Raw genomic sequence first — 19,255 nt, 5'->3', positions numbered from 1 at the left:
GTTATTTGTAGCAGTATTTTGCTGAGGATTTTGGAATATGGCACAACAACAACTTGAAATAGGGCATTAGTCATCATTACTGAAAGTTCCTCCACCCACCCATCCCCTGATACAAACACCTTAAGTAAATTCCTGGGGCAGGCTGCTTTTTTTTTTTTTTTTTTTTTAAATTTATTTTTATTGTAAACAAATGGGATACTTTTGAAACATCCCAATTCTCCTCTCCGTAGTGATAATTGCATTGTTGCTCTCTCCCACCAATAAAAATTTTGCCTCAGGCATTTCTTTGTGTATCCAAACACTCATCCATCTAAACAAAGAATTATCTTCACTGGTCACTACCCTGTAGAAGTCCAAAGAATCTATAAAGGCCTTATAGTGGTCATCTCCCAATGTGATCAAGTTGGAAGCAATATTGTCCTTGCCAAGGACCTCAGAATGTCAGCACATGGAATGAGACTTATTGTGGACAACAGATGACAATTGCCCCCTCATTCTGAATGAGAACTACTAGACACATCCTGGAAGGGCTTGGTTTACAAGTGACTATACTGGGCTCCATCACACAACTCCAAAGAAGGAAGGAGAAGCCTAGAGTGTCACAGAAGGCCCTGAAGGAAATGAGAAGAGTAAAATGCATGTGCTATGGGGTTTCCTCTCTTCAAGGGCTGCATCTCCATAACCAACTGAGAGGCTCCAAGAGAACTCCTCTGGGGGTTTTGCAGAAAGAAGGAATTGATATGTAACATCTCAACTGGATTATTACTGAGTTCTCCAAACTTACAGGCAACCCCAAACTGTCAGCTTGCATGAGAGTTCTCTGGATAGCCTGTCTATGGCTGCTTGCTATTTGTGAGGGCAGAGACCGAAAGTTCCTCTCACCTAGGGGTGACCAAAGTAGACATAGGGTGAAGCTGCCCAAGAGTTTGGAAGGATGAGGGGCACACTCTGGGTAAATGCACTTCCACCATGTTTTTTTTTTTTTTTTTTTTTTTGGTACTGGGAATTAAACCCAGGGGTACTTTACCCGTGAGTCATTTCCCTATCCCTTATTTTTTATTTCACGAAGTTTCCCAGGATGGCATTGAATTTGCGATCCTCCTGCCTCAGCTTCCTAAGTCACAGGTGTGTACCACTACACCTGGCTCACTTCCACCTTTTGGCTAGGCAGGGTGCATGAGGCTTCTCAGGAGCCAAACACACACTGGGAGGTTAGCACAGCCCCTGTGTGAGCACAATTGAAGCGGCTCTGTCTCAGATGGCTGCAAGCCCAGGTGAAGGGATTCCTGACAGAAAGAGACTGTAGTTCTTTCAAAAACAGGTAGTGAAGGAGGAAGAGATTTCATCAGTACTCAATGGAAAATGCAAGAGAATGACTAAATAAAATATGGTCTCATTTGATGAGCTACTATACCTCATTGAAATGATATTTACAAAGGATTTGGATAAATACACTGCTCATTTGCAGAGCATTTGCAGGGGCTCATATCTGGAAGTCACAGAATATTACAGACTAAAAGACCTTAAGCCCAATGGCCTAACATTTCCCACATTAGTGTTTGCACTGTGTACACGAGCATCTTCTGCTCTCCCCAGGGCCACACTTCTGTTCTTGTGTTGCCACTGCCTAGCTCTCCAGGATAGCCACCCTGTATCCACTCAAGACTATTATAATCTCAGTTTAGTGACCACCTGCTCTGGGAAGTTTTTCTCTGGCCTCCCTAGGAAAATCCCTCCTTTACAAGCGTCTTAGCACTTCTCATAACCGTGGTTGTATACATATTTGTGTGTTTATCTGATTCAGGTCTGTTCTCTCATAGCGCACTGCCTCTCTGCCCAGAGTCTTCATACCTCTTCTCTTCTTGGTTTGGTTTGGTTTGGTAATTGGGAATCGAACCCATGGGTGCTCTACCTTTTTATTTTTTATTTGGAGAGAATGGGTCTCACTAATTACTGAGTCTGGTCTGGAACTTGCTATCTTGCTGCTTTAGCCTCCTAAGTGGCTAGGATTATAGGCATGGATCACCAGGACAACCTTGGTTTTACATCTCAAAAGCCCAAAGAACTGGTTTGAAGAGCCAAAATCCTCCCTGGCGGGTTGTTAACCCTTGGGTAAATTCCTTTGGGCAATGCTGGCCTCTTCCAGCTGAGGCCCAGAGGGGTGATACATTGAACTACATAAGAGATAGGAGCCCAAAGACCCAAAACTCAATCCTCACCATGCAGGAGTTGTAACAGAAGAACAAAGAGCTCAGGAGATTTACAAGGAAGGTTCTGTTTCAGGGAAGTCAGGGTCCTCCTTTGTATTGGAGTGAGTCCCTCTTGTCCTGTTTCTTCCAAGATATGAATTTCAGACCTGCTAGGACTTGTCACTCTTTTGGAAGAGGAAAGGCCCCAGAACATGAAGTATAGCACTCAGTCACCCTACTTGGGACTGAGGTGGAAGACAAGGATCAAAGAGATCCCCTGCTTCTAGGTCCATCTCTGGACCCCTCACTCCTCACAGGAAGAATGCAGACTGGTTGAAGCAGCAGAAGCAAAACAGACCCGATGTCCTGGGATTCCTGACATTCCACCCTCTGTAGTCCTCCTTGCTCAGTACTGCCCCACTCAGGGTCCAGTCATTGGTTCTGAAACTTCACCTTGGAAACCTCAGCACACTTCTTCAGAAAAACATCTTCCTCTGGATTTGCCGGGGAACTAAGTACTAAGATTTCAAACTCCTCCTGGGCTACTAACAGAGTTTGATAAAGTCCAGCTTTAAGGGACTCAACAAGGTCTACGGAGAATTTGCCAGGAGGCCCTGGCAACAAACTCAAATTTCTCCACACACTGGACCAAGTGGAAAGGGCTCTCCAGTTTCTTGCTTGTGACACTTGGGTGGGACCTCTTGAAATCTGCTCACCGGAAATTTCCTTGTTGCAGCAAACAACACAGTCAGTCTGCAGATGCCTGCAACCCCTCTGCTCTGGTCTGCCTGTCAGGATAAGGCCATCTCCCCTGACAGGGATGCCCTCAGTCATGCAAGTACTTGAGGGTAGAGCATCTCAGTGGTGGGAATTGTAATGGGAATAACAGATATTCCTGTCCAAAATGAAGTGGCCAGTTCTGTTCTTCTATGCACTGTGCTGGGCAGATGGCCATTCTCCTGGAATCTTTGGCCCATGCAGACTTCTATCCTAACCCCCATCTTGGGGTGTTGTGCCACAGTAAAAAGAGTACTGCTCCTCCAGAAAATAGGCCAGAGGGAACATCCTGCCTCTGCCTTTGCCTAGCTGTGACCTGGGCAAGGCTTAACCCCTGAGTCTGTTTATTCATCTGCAACATAAAACACAAAAAAATGATAAGTGACTAATATATGACAATAATAAGTGCTTCACATCATGACACCCCTATGAGGTAGAAACTTCTATTAATGCCTACAGGTTTAGGTGAAGTTCTTAAGTAACTTGCCCAGGAGGACACAGTGAATAAAGCTCTCATGGGCCTCACATTAAATATTAACTGACACCAACCTCATGTAGTTTACAGCAAGTAAATGAAAGGAAGGATGTGAAGACCCTATATACAGTGGTAACATGCACAGTTAGGTAAGGGTGTCCAGTGCCTGACAAAGTAGGTGTATTACACAGTGAGTGACACTGAGGGTCTTCTAAAGCATAGTCTGTAAACTTCGGGAGGGTGGGAACTTGCCTGCCCAGCTCAACTTTATCCCCACCACCTACACAATTCTTGGAACTTATTGGCATCCAGAGCCTAACTGGGGATTGCTCATGCCAACAGGCAGGTGGGTCTTACAAAGAAGTCCACAGGGTGTGAGCTGCTCTCTACTGGGCAGGGATTTGGGAGGTATAAACTTTGGAGCCGGACTACCTGGTTCAAACTCTGGTTTTGTCACTTCCTTGCGGTGGGATTTTGGGAAAAACACTTAACTTCTCTGAGCCTCAGTTTCCCTGTATGTAAAACAGGGAAGATAATATCTACTACATAGGGTTGCTATGTGGATGGAATACGTTCGCATAGACACAGGGATTGGATAAGACGTTAGGCTTCAAAGAATTCAGAGACAGAGGTGTAGACAAATTTTCACAGATTTTGCAAAGCAACTGAGCAATGTGTTAATTAAAATAATAGCTGAAAAATTCTCACACAAGGAGTGGTGGAGAAATCAGCAGTGGGTGATGGGAAAGCATGGCAGCACTGCGGGTCTCTGCTGCCCTCTAGTGGGAAAATGCCTTAATTTTCAAATCGACTTTATGGGAAGAAAATCAGCCCTTCAGAGTGATGGCTTTGAAGAAGGGTTGTAGTCAAGTCACCTTCCCAAGCTATGCCTTGATTTTTCTAGAATGTAGAGAGAATGGAAAACTCCACTTCACTTGACAGGGATCTTACAACGGAGACAGAGCATTCTCTGGTTGTAAGGTCACAATCAAGTCCTTTCTCCTTTCAGATCTGTGAACTAGAGGTACCAACACCTCCACTGCAGAGCAGGTGAGAAGCTCACCTGCAGTGGATGAAGGCAAGCATGTGTAAACTCTAAAGTTTAATACATGTGTGCTGTTGTGCTTATCATCAACATCTCTCCTCCCCAGCTCCGACTTCTGCACAGCCAACTCAGCCTGTTCTTTGGGACTTTTTCCTCAGAGTTTGTTGAAGAAAACCAGAATCTAACAGCAGTTAAAGCCAAAATTAAAAACAAAAACCAAAAAACAACAACAAAAAACAAAAACAAAAAAACAACGGGTTTCTAATCAGTAATGAGTACAAAAGGGGGAAAGAGACCTCAGTGCAGAACTGGGCTCAATTCCAAATACAGCATGCACAGGTAGGAATTGATAACCAAGCAGCAGGGTGAAATCAGTGGGTGGAAAATGACTGAGGACAGATTCTTACAGAAGGCAAGCCAAGATGATCAGATGTCACCAGGGGGGTGGAAAACTTAATCAGATATCAAGTTCTTGATAAACTGACTTGACAGCACTCTTGCTAAAGGTGGGCCAGCCAAGGACAGAAGGTGGGGGCTGGTGGGCTTAAAGGAGCCTGACCAGAATTTGGTAAAAGAGGAGATTTCTCTCTGCTTCCATTGATGCTACAGGGTTCTGTGGCAAGTTTAGGTGAGCTGAATTTTTGCCTGCTAGAAAGGATACTTGGCTCTGAGCTCTGGCCTCCCTCAACCTGTCCCAAGAGACAGCTTTGCCATGGGAATGCATTTGCCACCAGATTTCACAACCAAGTTTATCTTTATATTTGATAAAAAGCACACACACTGGAAAGGATAGGACCCTTCCCTGAAAAAGGTGTTAAGCCAGAGCCCTCTCATTGCCAGTTTTTGATCCTGGCCTGCTAAACCTGAATAGCAACACTCGTAAGTTACTTCTACTAGAACATGAATGCTGTTCTCAGACAATGGTCTGAAAGGAAATCTGGTCAAATGAAAACAGCATAAGTAGCTAGGATGGTGCATCAGTAGAGGGGGTTTGTTCTTTTTTAGAGCACTTTTAACATTATTGTGATGGTGCTGTGCTATTTTAATAAAAAATAATAAAAATTAAAAAATAATTTAAAAATCAAGATTTTGGCTTTTACTCTTAAAGTAAGAACCTGGGATTTCAGGGAACTTGAAATTTTATTTTTTATTTATTCTTGCAGTATTGGGGATTGAAACCAGGAATACTTTATCTCTGAGCTACATCCCCAGCTCTCTATTTTTTTGAGACAGTGTCTTGCTAAGTTGCCCAAGCTGGGCTTGACCTTGTGATCCTCTTGAAACCCAAGAGTTGCTGGCATTACTGGAGTAGAATTAAAACATTATTTTGGGGGGGGGGGGGGAGGTAGATAGGAATTGAATCCAGGGGTGTTTCATTACTGAGCTACATGCCTAGTCTTTTTTTTTTTTTTTTTTTTGAGATAGTATCTCACTAAGTTGCTGAGGCTGGCCTCAAAACTTGCCATCCTCCTGCTTCAGCCTCCCAAGTCTCTGGCATGTGCCACTGAATTGGGCTGGAATTTGAACTTTTAAACATGAATAAGAACCAACCAAATATTGCTGGTTCAAGATAGTATATCAACCCTGTCCCTCATTGCTTCATCCCATTCCAGTCTGTCAGATTTGGTCTTTATTTAAATGCTCATCTTTTGTTCATTGTTTTTCGATTTTTAAAATAGTGCATTAAAATATTATTTGTCTTGATTACTAGGTTTTGTGACCCTTAAATTGTGTGCCTGTGGTACATTCCTTTAATCTCAGAAACTCGAGAAACTGATGCGGTAGGATCCCAAGCTGAAGGCCAGCCTGGGCAACTTAGTGAGACCCTATCTCAAAATTAAATAAAGTAAAATAAAATTTAAAAAGACTACTGATGTGGTTCATGGTAGAGCACTTGCCTAGCATGCATGAGGCTCTGGGTTCAATCCCTAGTACCACTGAAAAAAACTGTGCCTATGACAAGTACTGTGCTCCCCACACTCAAATCTGCCCTAGCCCGAGCTACATTCTGCATGGTCTTTCCTTCTATGGGAGGCAGAAGTAGAGATGCTTACTACCAAGAGATGAATGAGGCAAAAACACTCTAACCTTTCCCTGTGAAGGATTCAAGAAGGATCCAGGATTTAAGGTGGGGGTTGGGTTGGGGCGCTCTAAAATCTTGGCAATCAGCCTTCTTGGGATCAATTACTGCTGCCTCCCTGACAGTAGGTAGGAGAAACCGAATGCTTTCTAAGAGTCTAGGAGGCTAGAGGCTACTACCTGTCAAGGAAGACCACATAGTATCTGGTCTGAACTCTCCCTTTCCTGTTCAGTTATGAGAAAGCAACATTCAGCCCCCCAAATTGCAGCTTCCAGGGAAGCAAACAATGCTCAGATAAGGAGGGAAGGGAGTCAGGAATAACTTACCAAAAACAATTTTGTGGGTCAAGGTCTGAGAAAAGTCATGTCTACGAAGCAGTAACAAGAGGAAAAAACAAAGATATGGCATCTATCCACACATTTTGGAACTAGAAAGCAACAAGAGAAGAATATAGGATGTACATACAGATTAATAGTCTATTGTGGCAAATAAATAAACCAAGGTCATTTCTGAGTTATAAAACAAAAACTTGAATTTTACTTTAAAAAAAAAAAGCTCAAAAACGAGACAAAAATTAAATGGGATTCGAAAAAATTCATTTCAGAGTTAAGAAAACAAATTGGTGACCAAAATACCAACACAAAACTAAAATTAACATTAGAAGAGAGATACATCTTTTCAAAATAATGAGAGAGAAGAAAAAAAGGTTGAATCTGTAATTAGAACTGACATATGTTCTAGGAGGATTAAAAGAAAAAAAAAAGATTCAGAAAAATTGACATGAAGGTGATTCCTAGCAAAATTATTGAATTTTAAGAAAGTGGAGAAACTTCTAGAATCCGATAGAAAGGGCAATCTCTTTTAAGAGGAAAGGCAAGGGTGGCCTCAGACTTTCCAACAAAGCAGTTGTCTGAAGTGCTGGAGAAAAAAGCAAAACCCAGACACATCGTACTCTTCACACTGTCCTTCAAGCATAAAGATGGACATACGATTATAGAAGGTGACAAGATATGGGCCTTACCAGTGTACAAGTAACACTTAAAACAAAAACCAGGGAGACAGGAGGAAGTTCACGAATTCTTTCACCTTGATTAGTTAATACATACTTCCTAGGTTTAATTAAAGAAGTCATTTGACATTATAAAGGAAACTACCAAATACTACAGTATAAACATCAAAAATGAGAGGGTCTGAGGATGAAGGAAGGTGGAAGGATATGTATGCATTAACAAATTTTCGTGTTTCTGGTTGTTAATCTAAAGATATCATCCAAATGTATTCTATCAGTAGACATTACAACACGAACAGGAGGCTGAAGCAGGAGGATTGCAAGTTTGAGGTCAGCTTCGGCAACTTAGTGAGACCTGTCTCAAAATAAAAAAGGGCTGGAGATTAAGCTCAGAGGCAGAACACTCCTGGGTTCAATCCCCAGTACCCCACCTCTAAGAAGGTTCTTGAATCGGTAGAGTGGTTACAGCTTTGCAAGACAGCTCATCCTGCCCTCCCTGGGTGTTAGCTGGAAGACTGGGGCTTGAAATATTGAAATCTCACTCACTCATGTCTGTGCTGCAACAGGTGACTGGTGCATACCCATGTGGACTTGGTATGGCACCTCTCCAATGAGGCTAGAAAATAGATAAACATGGTTTTAAAATTTACAAAACCATTAGGTATGATGCCCAAGGGCTGGCAAGGGCAGATCTAGTGCTGGTGAGAGGAGACTGACAAAACCACCTGGGAAAGCCATTTGCCAATATATACCCCAAACACTAAAATTTTGTTTGGTTTAATGATTTCACTGATAGGAATTTGCCCTTCAGATATAAACAAAAGTTCACAAAAATATTATGCACAAAAACTTCACCATGGTATTGACCATACTAGCCAGACACTGCAAACTGTGTGTTCTTCAGTAGGGACTGTGCAAGTGAGTGGTGGTCACACCTTACCACTGTGTTACCTGGGTCGCTACCAACTATGCCCTGAACCATTAAAATGCTCAACTCATGCCTCAATCCCACTGGTGCCTCTTCCAATCAGTTTTGTGCAATCAGTACAAATTGCATAAAATCCCTCAGGGTACCCCAAATTCCTATGGGACACCCGTGTGCCCCTAAGTCCAGCCCTGCATTGTACCCCAGCCTCCTTAGTGGTGTTTCTACAGACCCCTTTTCTGCTACTTCTAGACACAAGGCCTTTCCATGGGCAGATTCCTCTGCCCATTTCACTCTTTCTTCCTCCTACCCTCAGCAGGGCCTCTGTGACCATCCCAACAAAGTAAGATTCTGCCCAACTTGCTCTTAGAACTCTTCTTTCATACTTTTAGCAGTTGCCATTTTACTTTGTATGTCATTAAAATTTGTTTTAACCTAGCAATCACCAAGTTCCATGATAGCAGGGGCTGTACCTATCCTGCCCTTAGCACCTACTATTGCCTACTGTATAAGAGATGCTTAATAAATCCTGGTAGAAGTGGCTGTACACAGCACAGGAAGCAGTGGGATAGAGCTGTACATTCTGACTAGAAAGGCTTCTGTGTGGAGAGCAGTATGAAGCCTCTGTTCACCCTTGCCCAATTAAAATAATTATCTAATCAATATAGTTGCTTGTACTGGACCATTATGGCTATATATTAAAGAAAGATGACAAATCGCCTTCAGTGAAAACAGAAAAACATAGGGAAAGGGCTTGTTTCAGACCTGGCTAGAGTCAGGGACTTGGATGATACCAGGGTATGGCTGTGCCCACCTCTGCTGGATGATTATGCTGGCTCCACCCTCAAACAGCAAGAAGGCTGCAGCTGCTCCAGTCTCACATCCTAACTTCAAACGAATGAGAAACAAGAAACACATTTTCCTGAGGGTGCTCAAGCAAACTCACTTGAGATTAACTCTGATTGGGCCTAATGCCAAGGCCTAGATCACAGAGGTTTGGGGAGAGTGGCAGGGGGAATGACCCAGAGGTTAAGTGACTGCAGGGCAAATGTGCCTCCACCACAGAGAACCCAGAAGGCAGAGGGTGTGGTTCATTAGAGGGAAATGTGAGCAGTTACCAAAATAAGGAGAAACAGATGCTGTAAGGCCAAAACACACACACACACACACACACACACACACAAGCTGGGAAACATACTTTTTCTTTTTGGAAACAAATTATTAACAGTAGCTCCACTGGGGACAAGTTACTGGCAGCAGGGTTGAGATATACTTTGCACATTGCACAATTCTTTTAACAGTGATGTTTCTAAGCATGTACATGTGCTAGTTTAAATTCCTTAAAATCATAATTGAGGTTTTTTCCTCCCAAAGAATTTTAGTTCTTAAAAATGACATCTATATATAAATGTTCTAACTCTTCTTCAGAGCAGGCTCCAACATATGAACAGCAAAAAATCAGACATGAACAGATGCACATCATATTAGTACCATACAAAACTACCACAAGTTTAGGCACTTTTTCAAAGAAAAATGTTCAGAAATACTGTAAATGAGGTCAGGTCTTCTGCCATACCCTGCAAAGGACTCTGCTGGTCCAACCTGTACACATTATAAGTGTCAGATTAAGTAGAACATGAGCCCTCCACACTAACCTTGCTCTTCTGTAGCTAAGGGAACAGAACAGATCCCCTCACTTTACAACCACATAAAACTTGCTAGATAGCAAAAGTTCTCTTTAACTGCTGTGAGGGACCCAGTCAAAGAAAGATAACTACTTAGGATTTCCAAGTGGCATTGTTTTTTGTTCTCTGCATTTCTGGCATGGATTGGGTTTACAGACCCTGGCTTCCTGGTTATATGTCTAGATACCAGAATTGGCTGCCTAATTCCCACAGCACGTTCTGCCTGTGCTGCAATGACAATGATGACTGCAGCATGAACAGTTTGACTCAACTAAGTATTTTCAAGGCTTGTCTGATTTGAACATGCCATCTTTCTGGCTGATAGAAAATCAGAAGCATGGACACATCAGGCCACTGGATCAGATCAGGTGCCATGAAAGGGTATGGCACCTCCGGGGTCGATGATGCCCCCGCTGTATGTGGGAAAAAGCAACAAGGTCAAGTTTCCACAGAAGGTGATTTTACAGTAAACATAAATTTTTCAGTGTCCACTATCATTAGAAAAGCTTTGTCCTCATACTGGAAGCCTTTAGAATAGTAATTCTTTTACTGACCAGAAACTGGTCACATGGCAGACCCTTTCTAGAAGAAATAAGGATGTCATCCAATATGCAGTTCCCTGCACCCAGCCCCGCCCATGACATGGCAAGGTCTCCATGTCTTATCAGCTCCTTCTTGGAGTGCAGGTGCTCTGTTAAAGGTCTTCTCGTTTGTTTCCAGCTCGATTGCCTTCTTTGGGAGCCCGTGATTTTGGATCTCCTTCCTTCTTCTTTTTGCCCTTCTCTTGTTTTGTTTTATTTTTATCTTTGCTTCCTCCTCCTTTGCCAGGGTACACCTGTCCCTCTAGAGTGACATCAGCACATCTGTCTTGACTGATCAAAAAATCCTTGATCTCCCAGGCATAACTCCCATCACGAAGCATGAAGATAGCACGATCTGATCCCACGATGAACCTGACAGAGATGTGATAAGATAGTTAGCATGTACTAATGTTAGCAAGATACTAATGGGTCATAGCAAGATAGTTAGCAAGGTACTAATGGGTCACAGTGATTCAGTGGCATTTGACCAAGAGAAATAGCTCACTTCATGTTTCATGTGAATACAGAACAAAAAACTCTTATTTTCCAGGCCTGGTAGCTATGAACATTTAATGTCTGAGGATACTAGTTTGCCATTCTATTAAATACTCTGCTTGGATATAAACAGCAGACAATAGGCATTCCTTTGAGGTGTGAGTAGATGTTTCTGTTATGAGAGCAATAAGGAAAGCTCCCTAGCATGTTGCAGAGGTGGCACAGGGTGCTGCAGGAACAGGGGTGGGCAAGGAGGAAGCATCAATTGGCATTTGTTTTATGTTCTGAAGTGCCACTTCCATTTCTATTTAAAGTTCTGAAGGTCCAGTTATAGTGTTGTTTGGAAAAAGCTTCTGCTGATAAAGAATAAAAACCACTGGCTTAGAGCAGGTCATAAGAGGCCCTGTAGGGCCCAACAGGGCACTCAAAAACTAGATAGAGATCCTAACCCAGAGGTTAACAGTAAGCAGCCCAGCTCATCTACACTTGACAGGACCCAAGGAGCAAAGAGGAACAGAATGGAATCTGGGAGGACCACTAGCTTGGCTGGTGGGACAATCCATTCTGGAGAGACTACCCCACACCTACCTTTACCACTCCACAGAGACCTTTCACTACCTGTCGCTCCAAGGGTCTATTCAAGCTAACAAAAGTATTCTGCTGGCCTAGATACTCTCTAAGTACTCCTTCAATTCTTTCTCATCAGTTTCATGGCCCCAAATTTCAAAACTGTTATTGAAAGGGAAAAATGCAGACTTTATATTTCAGGACAATACCAGGTAGTGAAAATAGGTCCCTTCACATTAAATTAGTTATCTGTTAGCAACCTTGTGCAAACTCTGTGAACATATCTACACTTAAAAGCACTCTCCATTGAGGAGAGATTTCCAGAAGCAAACTGTGAAGCTTGCTTGACTGTCCCCTGAAGAGGCGAAGCCATACAACTTTTTAAGTCAGATAAAGTAAAAGCTAATGATTCAATGATAAATAAAATTTAAAGTGAGATATTAAACAATGAAACTTATTGACTTTGATTAATAATAATTGCTCTATTTAAAGAAAAAAAAATTAGGTAAATTTAAAATAAATCTTAAGACAGGAAAGGTCCAAATCCCTTGGGAAGAATGCCAAAAGAGACACCCTGCTGAAGTCTCAGAAAATGCCTGAGCACAGCCTCAGATTTTTGTTCACAGGTTGTTGGTTTTTTTTTTTTTACCTCTGGACATCGTAGTTGGCATTGAACAGACTGCCCTGCCACAGGCTGGTGATCTCCTCTGTCTCCTTCTCAGTGGGGCTCCCTGATACAGTGACAAACATCATCAGAGTCTTCCCTTTTTTCGTCATCTTTAATATACTTTCTGGCTTGCCTGGGTCTATCTGTGAGAAGTCAACAGGTGCTGAGGGTCGCTTGTGCTCTGGGAGATCTCCTTCTTCTATGTCGTCATCTTTCTAGCAGGGTGGGGAGAAGCATCAAATCTGTCATTAGAAACTTTTCAACTGGCATAGGCACACATATCAGAATATGATGTCAGGGGCAGCCATACTACCTGATATCTCAGTGTTTTCCTTTTTCCTTGACTTATGAGCAAAGCTGAAGTTTCAGGTGGTACTAACTACCCATCACCTTAGGTTACCACTCACAGCGAGACCCATGTGATGAGTTTCCACAGCTTTTTTACTCTCAAAGAATCTATTAGATTATAAAAATGGCCAATTCTTGGATGATTGTACAATGAAATACTACCCAGCAATGAAGAAGAAATACTGATACATACAAAAAATCTCAAATATACTAAGTGACAGAAGCAAGGCACAAAATAAAATATACTATAAGATACCATTTATTTAAAGTTCAAGAACAGGCAAAACGAATACAGGGTGAAAGAAATTAGAATAGTGTGTGCCTCTGGGAGGGGGACAGGAGGTGATTTTGACTGAGAGGACCACAAGGAAACTTTCTGGGGTGAGGGAAATATTCTATATTTTGACAGGGTGTGGATTTCCTAGATACATCCTTTATTCAAACTCATACTATATGCTTAAAATCTTCACTTCACTATACACATTCAATTCTATTTAGGTTGGTTTTTTGCAGTGGTATGAGTTCTACCAGTTTTGAAACCACATTCTATCAATTCTAGGCTTAAGCAAAGTTCTAAACATATTAAAGGTAACAACAGCTGGGTTCCTCACTTTTGGAAAGGAAGTTATAATATGAAAGGAGGAAGAATGTACCTAGCGGTATTAGGCTGGAAATAGAGGAAGAGAAGAAATTCATGACTAACAGGTAGATAGGTAAGTGCCTGGATAAAAATATTTAAAAGAAGTAGGGTTCCTTGGAGAAAAGGCTAATTGCAGGAAGGAAAATAGAAGAGAAGCCCTAGAATATCTTCCTGCATCAGAAAGCAAGAAAGTGTTCCACTAATTTAGATATGTCAAAATGACAGACACCAACTTGAAGCAGCTCTCATGGTCCAAATACGGAAGAATGTGGACACCAAAATAAATAATAGTAATGACTTGTAACTCCCCAAATAAGATCCATTAAATACATACTGATATAAAGGAATGAATGTACTAACAGTAGAATGTCAACTACTGAATAGAATATAGATCAAAAGACGAATTTAAAAATACTTAAAAGAAGCAGGAAGCAGGTTCCTAGAACCAAGGAAGCAGCTTCCTTGAAGAAAAGGCTAATACCAGTAACAAAAAGAAATGAAGTACTGATTGGTATATTGATGTATAATATGGATGAACCTTGAAAATACGCTGAGTGAAAAAAGTTAGACACAAAGACTATACATTCTATGATTCCATTTGTAGGAAATGTTTAGAACAGAACAAACCTTTTAGGACAGAAAGATTAGTGTTTGCCTAGGGCTGGCTGAGAACCTGGGGGACTGGGAGAAAATGGGGGAGGAATGACGGAGGCTTTCCTTTTGAGGGGAGGAAAATGTTCTAACATTGTGGGATGATTGAACGACTGTCTGAATATACTAAAACCACTGACATGGTGAAGGGTGTATACCTGTGAATTATATCTGTAAATTTTAGTTGTTACCTAAAAATCTAGCCTAATGTGAAATAAAAGCCTTTATCACTCTTACTTGGTCCTCTGAGAGATCAGACTGAAGACTTTGGTTCATACTATGTTATAGTAACAACATTTTAATAAAAAGTGAGAATGAAAGAATTCTATCACAGTGCTTGAAGGTGAGCTACAGTGACATCAGATCTGGGATCATGGTTCATTTCCACCCAGTTAGTTATGTGATCTGGGGTGAGGTTACTTATTCCTCTAGTCCTGTTTCCTCATCAACAAAATGAAAAGCAGAACCAAGCAACCTATGAGCCCCAGCAGTGTGAGCACACACAGTACCCCAACCTTCTCAACTATGCCACCCTCTGGACTGATCCTTTCTTCCTAATTTTGCTTTGAAGGTGTCACTGATAGTGACCTGTAGATAGAAGCATAGGCCATGCTGTCAGAGGGCATCTGGGTTCAGCTCCCTGCTCCAGCACTTAAGCTATGTGGCCTTGGGCATATTGCTTAGCCCTTAAGAAGATAACTTTCCTCACCTGTAAGGGAAAATGAAATGGTAATAAGATCCCAAGGTTGGTTTGGGAGATTTAATGACAAAAGCAAGCCTGTGCTGTCTTCAGGTAATGTGGCCTCCAACAAGTCACCCTATGGAAATTAAACTCTCTCTTCAAGTCACAGAGTTCCTTGTTGCCAAAACCCCAGGCTGTTTCAGTCTTCATTCCGTCCTTTTTCTATAACATCTGTTATAGCCTCCTTAAACCCCCCTAGACTTCAATTTGGTTCAATACTCTACAATATTTGTATGTTTAATTAACTGGTCACAAGCAGCACTTCCTTTTTAAGAAAGATATAATTAATCATAAGTCCAGTGCATACAGTATGGGTAAGAATTGCTTCAAGAAATTTTAATTTGAAAAATAAAGAAGAACATTTAATTTCCATTTTATATGTCTTTTGTGTTTTGGTTACAGTAAAAAAAAAAAAAAAAAACCACTAAAAAATAGGATCCTAGAAACAGGCAACTGTCCAGTTCCTTTTTGGTTGGTGCACTCCCAGTTTACCTGGGGGTCATCTGTTCTTAATCCTTACCCTTAGGCAGGACTGGGACCTGTGACCATGTCAGGCACTCCCCTGACCACAGTCCCCACCTTGCCTCCAGGCCAGTCCTGCATTTTCAATTGGCTTCCCCAATGTTCCACTGCTGTTTGTCAAAGTCAACAGCCACAAAGTTGAACTCTACAAATACTTTTCTTCCTCTCATGGTCCTGCATAATAAAAATAGCTACTATGTCTCAGGTATTTTAGCATACATTATCTCCAACCTTGGGAAAAATCTACAAGTTTTCCACCAAATGTACTAGAAGGACTGAGGATAAACAATTTACTTACAGACTAGAAGGGGCAACCCTGAAGTGCAAATCCACATTTCTGACTCCAAATACCACCACACACCCCTATTTACCTGAACATAAAATGAAATAACCCCTGTTGGTTTTTTTACATCAACTGGGACTCAGCATTAGTTCTAACACAATGAAGGAGTTCTCACTCTCTCCCCACACACCCAAGGCACATGAATCACTGAAACAGATTCCCATGAGTGGGAAAGAAGTGGGGGTACAGATTTAAGGATCACCACTCAGGGAAAAACCACTTTCTACAAAACGTGCCCACAGACAGATATGCTCTCCCACAGAAAAATCACTGCCACTGGGAAAAGGCACATTTGTTGGGTCTACATACATTAGCTCATTTAATCATTGCCTACTGCAAAGCAGGACATCATCTGGCTTTACAGATATGGCAAATGCTGGCTGCAAAACTACCACCAGTAAAGTGCGGTTTAAAACCTATCTTTTTACTACATTGAGCTGTCACCTTCCTGCGATCACAGTCAACAGAGTCCTGTTATAAGCATAAAATCTCTCACATGCTAACTCCATTTATGCCATTCCTGCAGTTTCTAGCTTAATTCAGGTCTTCCTCATTATGTTGCATTTGCACTTCTCTTCACCAATGTGTACAGCAGTATAACGAAATGGTTCAAAGAACACCCTTTCAAGTCCAGCGACAAATTTGAAACTTGGACAGCTTGCTGTTGTGATCTTGGGCCAATTAATTAACCTGTATCTGCCTTAATCACCCGGAAAACAGCTTCATCAATGTGGTGAGAGAATTAAATGAGATAAAGTGTATCAGCCTTCATATTTTCTCCCTGTTCATGCATCCTAAACTTTAATGACTTAATACTATTCCTAAAGTTTAGCCCTGATCAGGACATTCCCCTATTCAAAAACCTGCATTCCAGGATATATTCCAAAAGTGCTTAAAAGTACAACTAAGGCAATGCAGTAACTTCAGAAAATGCTTATATCACAGCAAAAGATGAAGAGTAAAAAAATCCATCTTATGATTCAGTTATAAAAATTATATCTGCATATTATAGGACACTCAAAAAACATGGATAAGTATAAACATTTCAATATTTTAATATTTAAGTAATATCTTTTCATACTCACTGAATCCACATATTTTCTTCTAAAGTATAAACTCTAGCATTTGAGACTTTGCATGGCCTGGTTCCTACCAATTCCCACCTACCTTTCTGCCCTTCCCTCTTATTAGTTTGCTTCAAATGTGGTCTGCTTCAACTAACCCAAGTTAATTAGCATAGCTACTGACTATTGAGAGAGCACCTTTCTAGGTTTTCCCAATTAATCCTAGTAGCTACTTTGAGATGGGTACTACTGACACTTGCATTTTGCAGATGAGGAAACTAAGGCATAGACAGGCTCCTTACCAGTCCAAATTCACAAGTGGAATAAACCCAAGCAAGCAGTCTAACTCCAGAGCTTAGGCTGTTTATCTTTACATGATTCTGCCCAGTTCCCACATCTCATCCTCAGCTCATGTTGCTGTTTGAAATGCCCTTCTCCCACACTTTCCTTAGCCTATCTAAAATGAGACTGCCCCCCACATTTTCCTAGGCCTATCTAAAATGCCATTTCCTCCATGAGGCCCTCTGAGATTACTGCAGCACTTTCTTTTTATACCATTCAGTCATATTTACTTTGCATTATGGTTATTTTAGTTATCTACTGTTCCTGATGAATCCTTTGCTCAACACTGCAGCACCCTCTTCATCTAACTTGGAGTTTGAGTATTTCCAGGGTATGATTTCTCATATGATGATGTTCTCATTTTGGCAGATCAAAAGGCTTTATTTTTGAGAATCCAAAATAGACAGGGAGATTACAAGGGAAAGAAGAAGGGAAAGTTTCTTCTTCATCAGAGTATGACACAATGACGTCTACCCCAATCTTTCCATCAGCTGCAAATATGAATTTCTTTTAGTCAAAGGCATCAGGTGGCGTTTTAAACTCACGTCTGAAAGTATTCACCCTCTCCCTACATTAGTGTTAGAAAGAATCTTAAAGGAGCTTTTGGTAAAACCTCCTCATTTGTAGAGAAGGAAACTGTGGCCCAGAAGGGAGACTTGCCCTGCCCAAGATTACACAGTGAGTAGAAACCCAAGTCTCCAACTCCACTCTCCCAGCTGTGCAAATCGAGGACAATACAACCACTTTTAGAAAGGAAAAAGGCAAATGTTTTTTGTCACCTTACATGCTTACTCACACTAACTGTAACTGCACAGTCCAGTGCATCCAAGTAACATATCGGAAAACTTACTCTCACGAAACCAGTGTTGCTCCTTTAAACAAAGGTGAGTTCCACGTTTGTGAGCCATTAGCTTTTGCTACTTCCCCACCACCACCAATAAAATAAATCCCACAAAATTACAAAAATTGGAAATCAGAAAGTCTACCGATTTAGAAGACAGAATAACTATCAGAGCTGAAATAACCTTGATTTAAAAAAAAATAACCATCTCCACAAGCCCCTTGACACGACCTGCTAACCCCCGAACAGTAGGGAATGGAGGAAACATTCTTCAGGGCTACATTCAAAAGGGCTTTCCCCGTTCGCGTAGCTCACTGACCACAGCATCAACGGAGAGGCCACCAGGCCAGAGAAGGGGAAAGTAGGGCTGGGTACTGAGTGACCTGTGACTGTGGCCAGCGAAACGGCGGCAAGTGGTGAGGACCTTGGGACAAGAGGCCTGGAGCGGGGTCGCAGGCCGCGAGTAAGAAAGAGAGGCTAGGGGGTCAGGGTGGCCTGAATGGGTTAGCAAGGACTCGTGACGCAGGAGAGGTAGGGGTCAGAAGACACCCAGACGGGCAGGCGGGGAGGACAGGGTGGGTGGGTGGGAGCGGACCCCGGATAGAAAGGAACCGGGTCGTGCACACCGCGGACCTCCCACTGCTCCAGAAGACGCGCCATGTCCGCATCGTTGTAATCTCGAATGTCCTTCTTCTTCCGCGGAGGAGGGGCAGCCTCTCCGGGCGTCCCGGCCGGGCTATCAGCAGCGCAGGACCCCAGCGGAGGATGCAGCAGCAACAGCAGCAGATCAGAGGCGCAAAGAAGGCACAGGGCCGCGCGCGCCCAGCCGGAGGCCGCCATCTTCGCCGCGCACCGCAGCGCCGCGCCTCCGATTCGTCACCCGTAAGGCCACGCCCCCACGCCGGCTCCGCCTCCAGACCCGCCCCGGCGCCCAGGTCCCGACCCCAATGGCATCCTCGTGTACGGCCCAGCTCCCAGCGCACCCTGACCTGGGGCAGCTCAGCACTCGCCTCAGGGCCCGCCCCCGCTGACACAGGCCCCTGTGGCTCCGCCTCGCGGCCCTCGCTAGCCTACCGCGCCCCGCCCCGTCCCAATTCCTCCAGCCCCACATCCGGAATCCCCGCCCCGAAACGGCGGCCCCGCCCCCAGCTCCTCCTCCATTTGGTCGGCCTGGTAGGGTCGCACCCTGGCTGCACTTTCTCATTTTCAGTCAGAGATCCAAAAGTTCCCTCAGGGCCCCCGTACAGTTTCCAGCAAAGCCTCAGTT

At 42.8% G+C, this 19,255-nt stretch overlaps 1 protein-coding gene across 1 annotated transcript; it reads right to left on the bottom strand.

The window, feature by feature from the left end:
- Nucleotides 1-9,686: 9,686 nt before the first annotated feature.
- On the bottom strand, nt 9,687-18,868 carry MESD (mesoderm development LRP chaperone). The gene is made up of 3 exons (XM_079129619.1): nt 18,622-18,868; nt 12,478-12,710; nt 9,687-11,138 (listed from the first exon to the last, which is right to left on the bottom strand). Exons 1-3 carry the CDS (start codon nt 18,826-18,828, stop codon nt 10,880-10,882), a joined length of 699 nt encoding a protein of 232 aa, XP_078985745.1. The 5' UTR covers nt 18,829-18,868; the 3' UTR covers nt 9,687-10,879.
- Nucleotides 18,869-19,255: the final 387 nt, after the last annotated feature.

This window comes from Sciurus vulgaris (assembly GCF_902686455.1).
Source record: "Sciurus vulgaris genome assembly, chromosome: 2".
NCBI classification, from domain to species: domain Eukaryota; kingdom Metazoa; phylum Chordata; class Mammalia; order Rodentia; family Sciuridae; genus Sciurus; species Sciurus vulgaris.
This window is presented reverse-complemented; position numbering and strand designations above follow the sequence as displayed.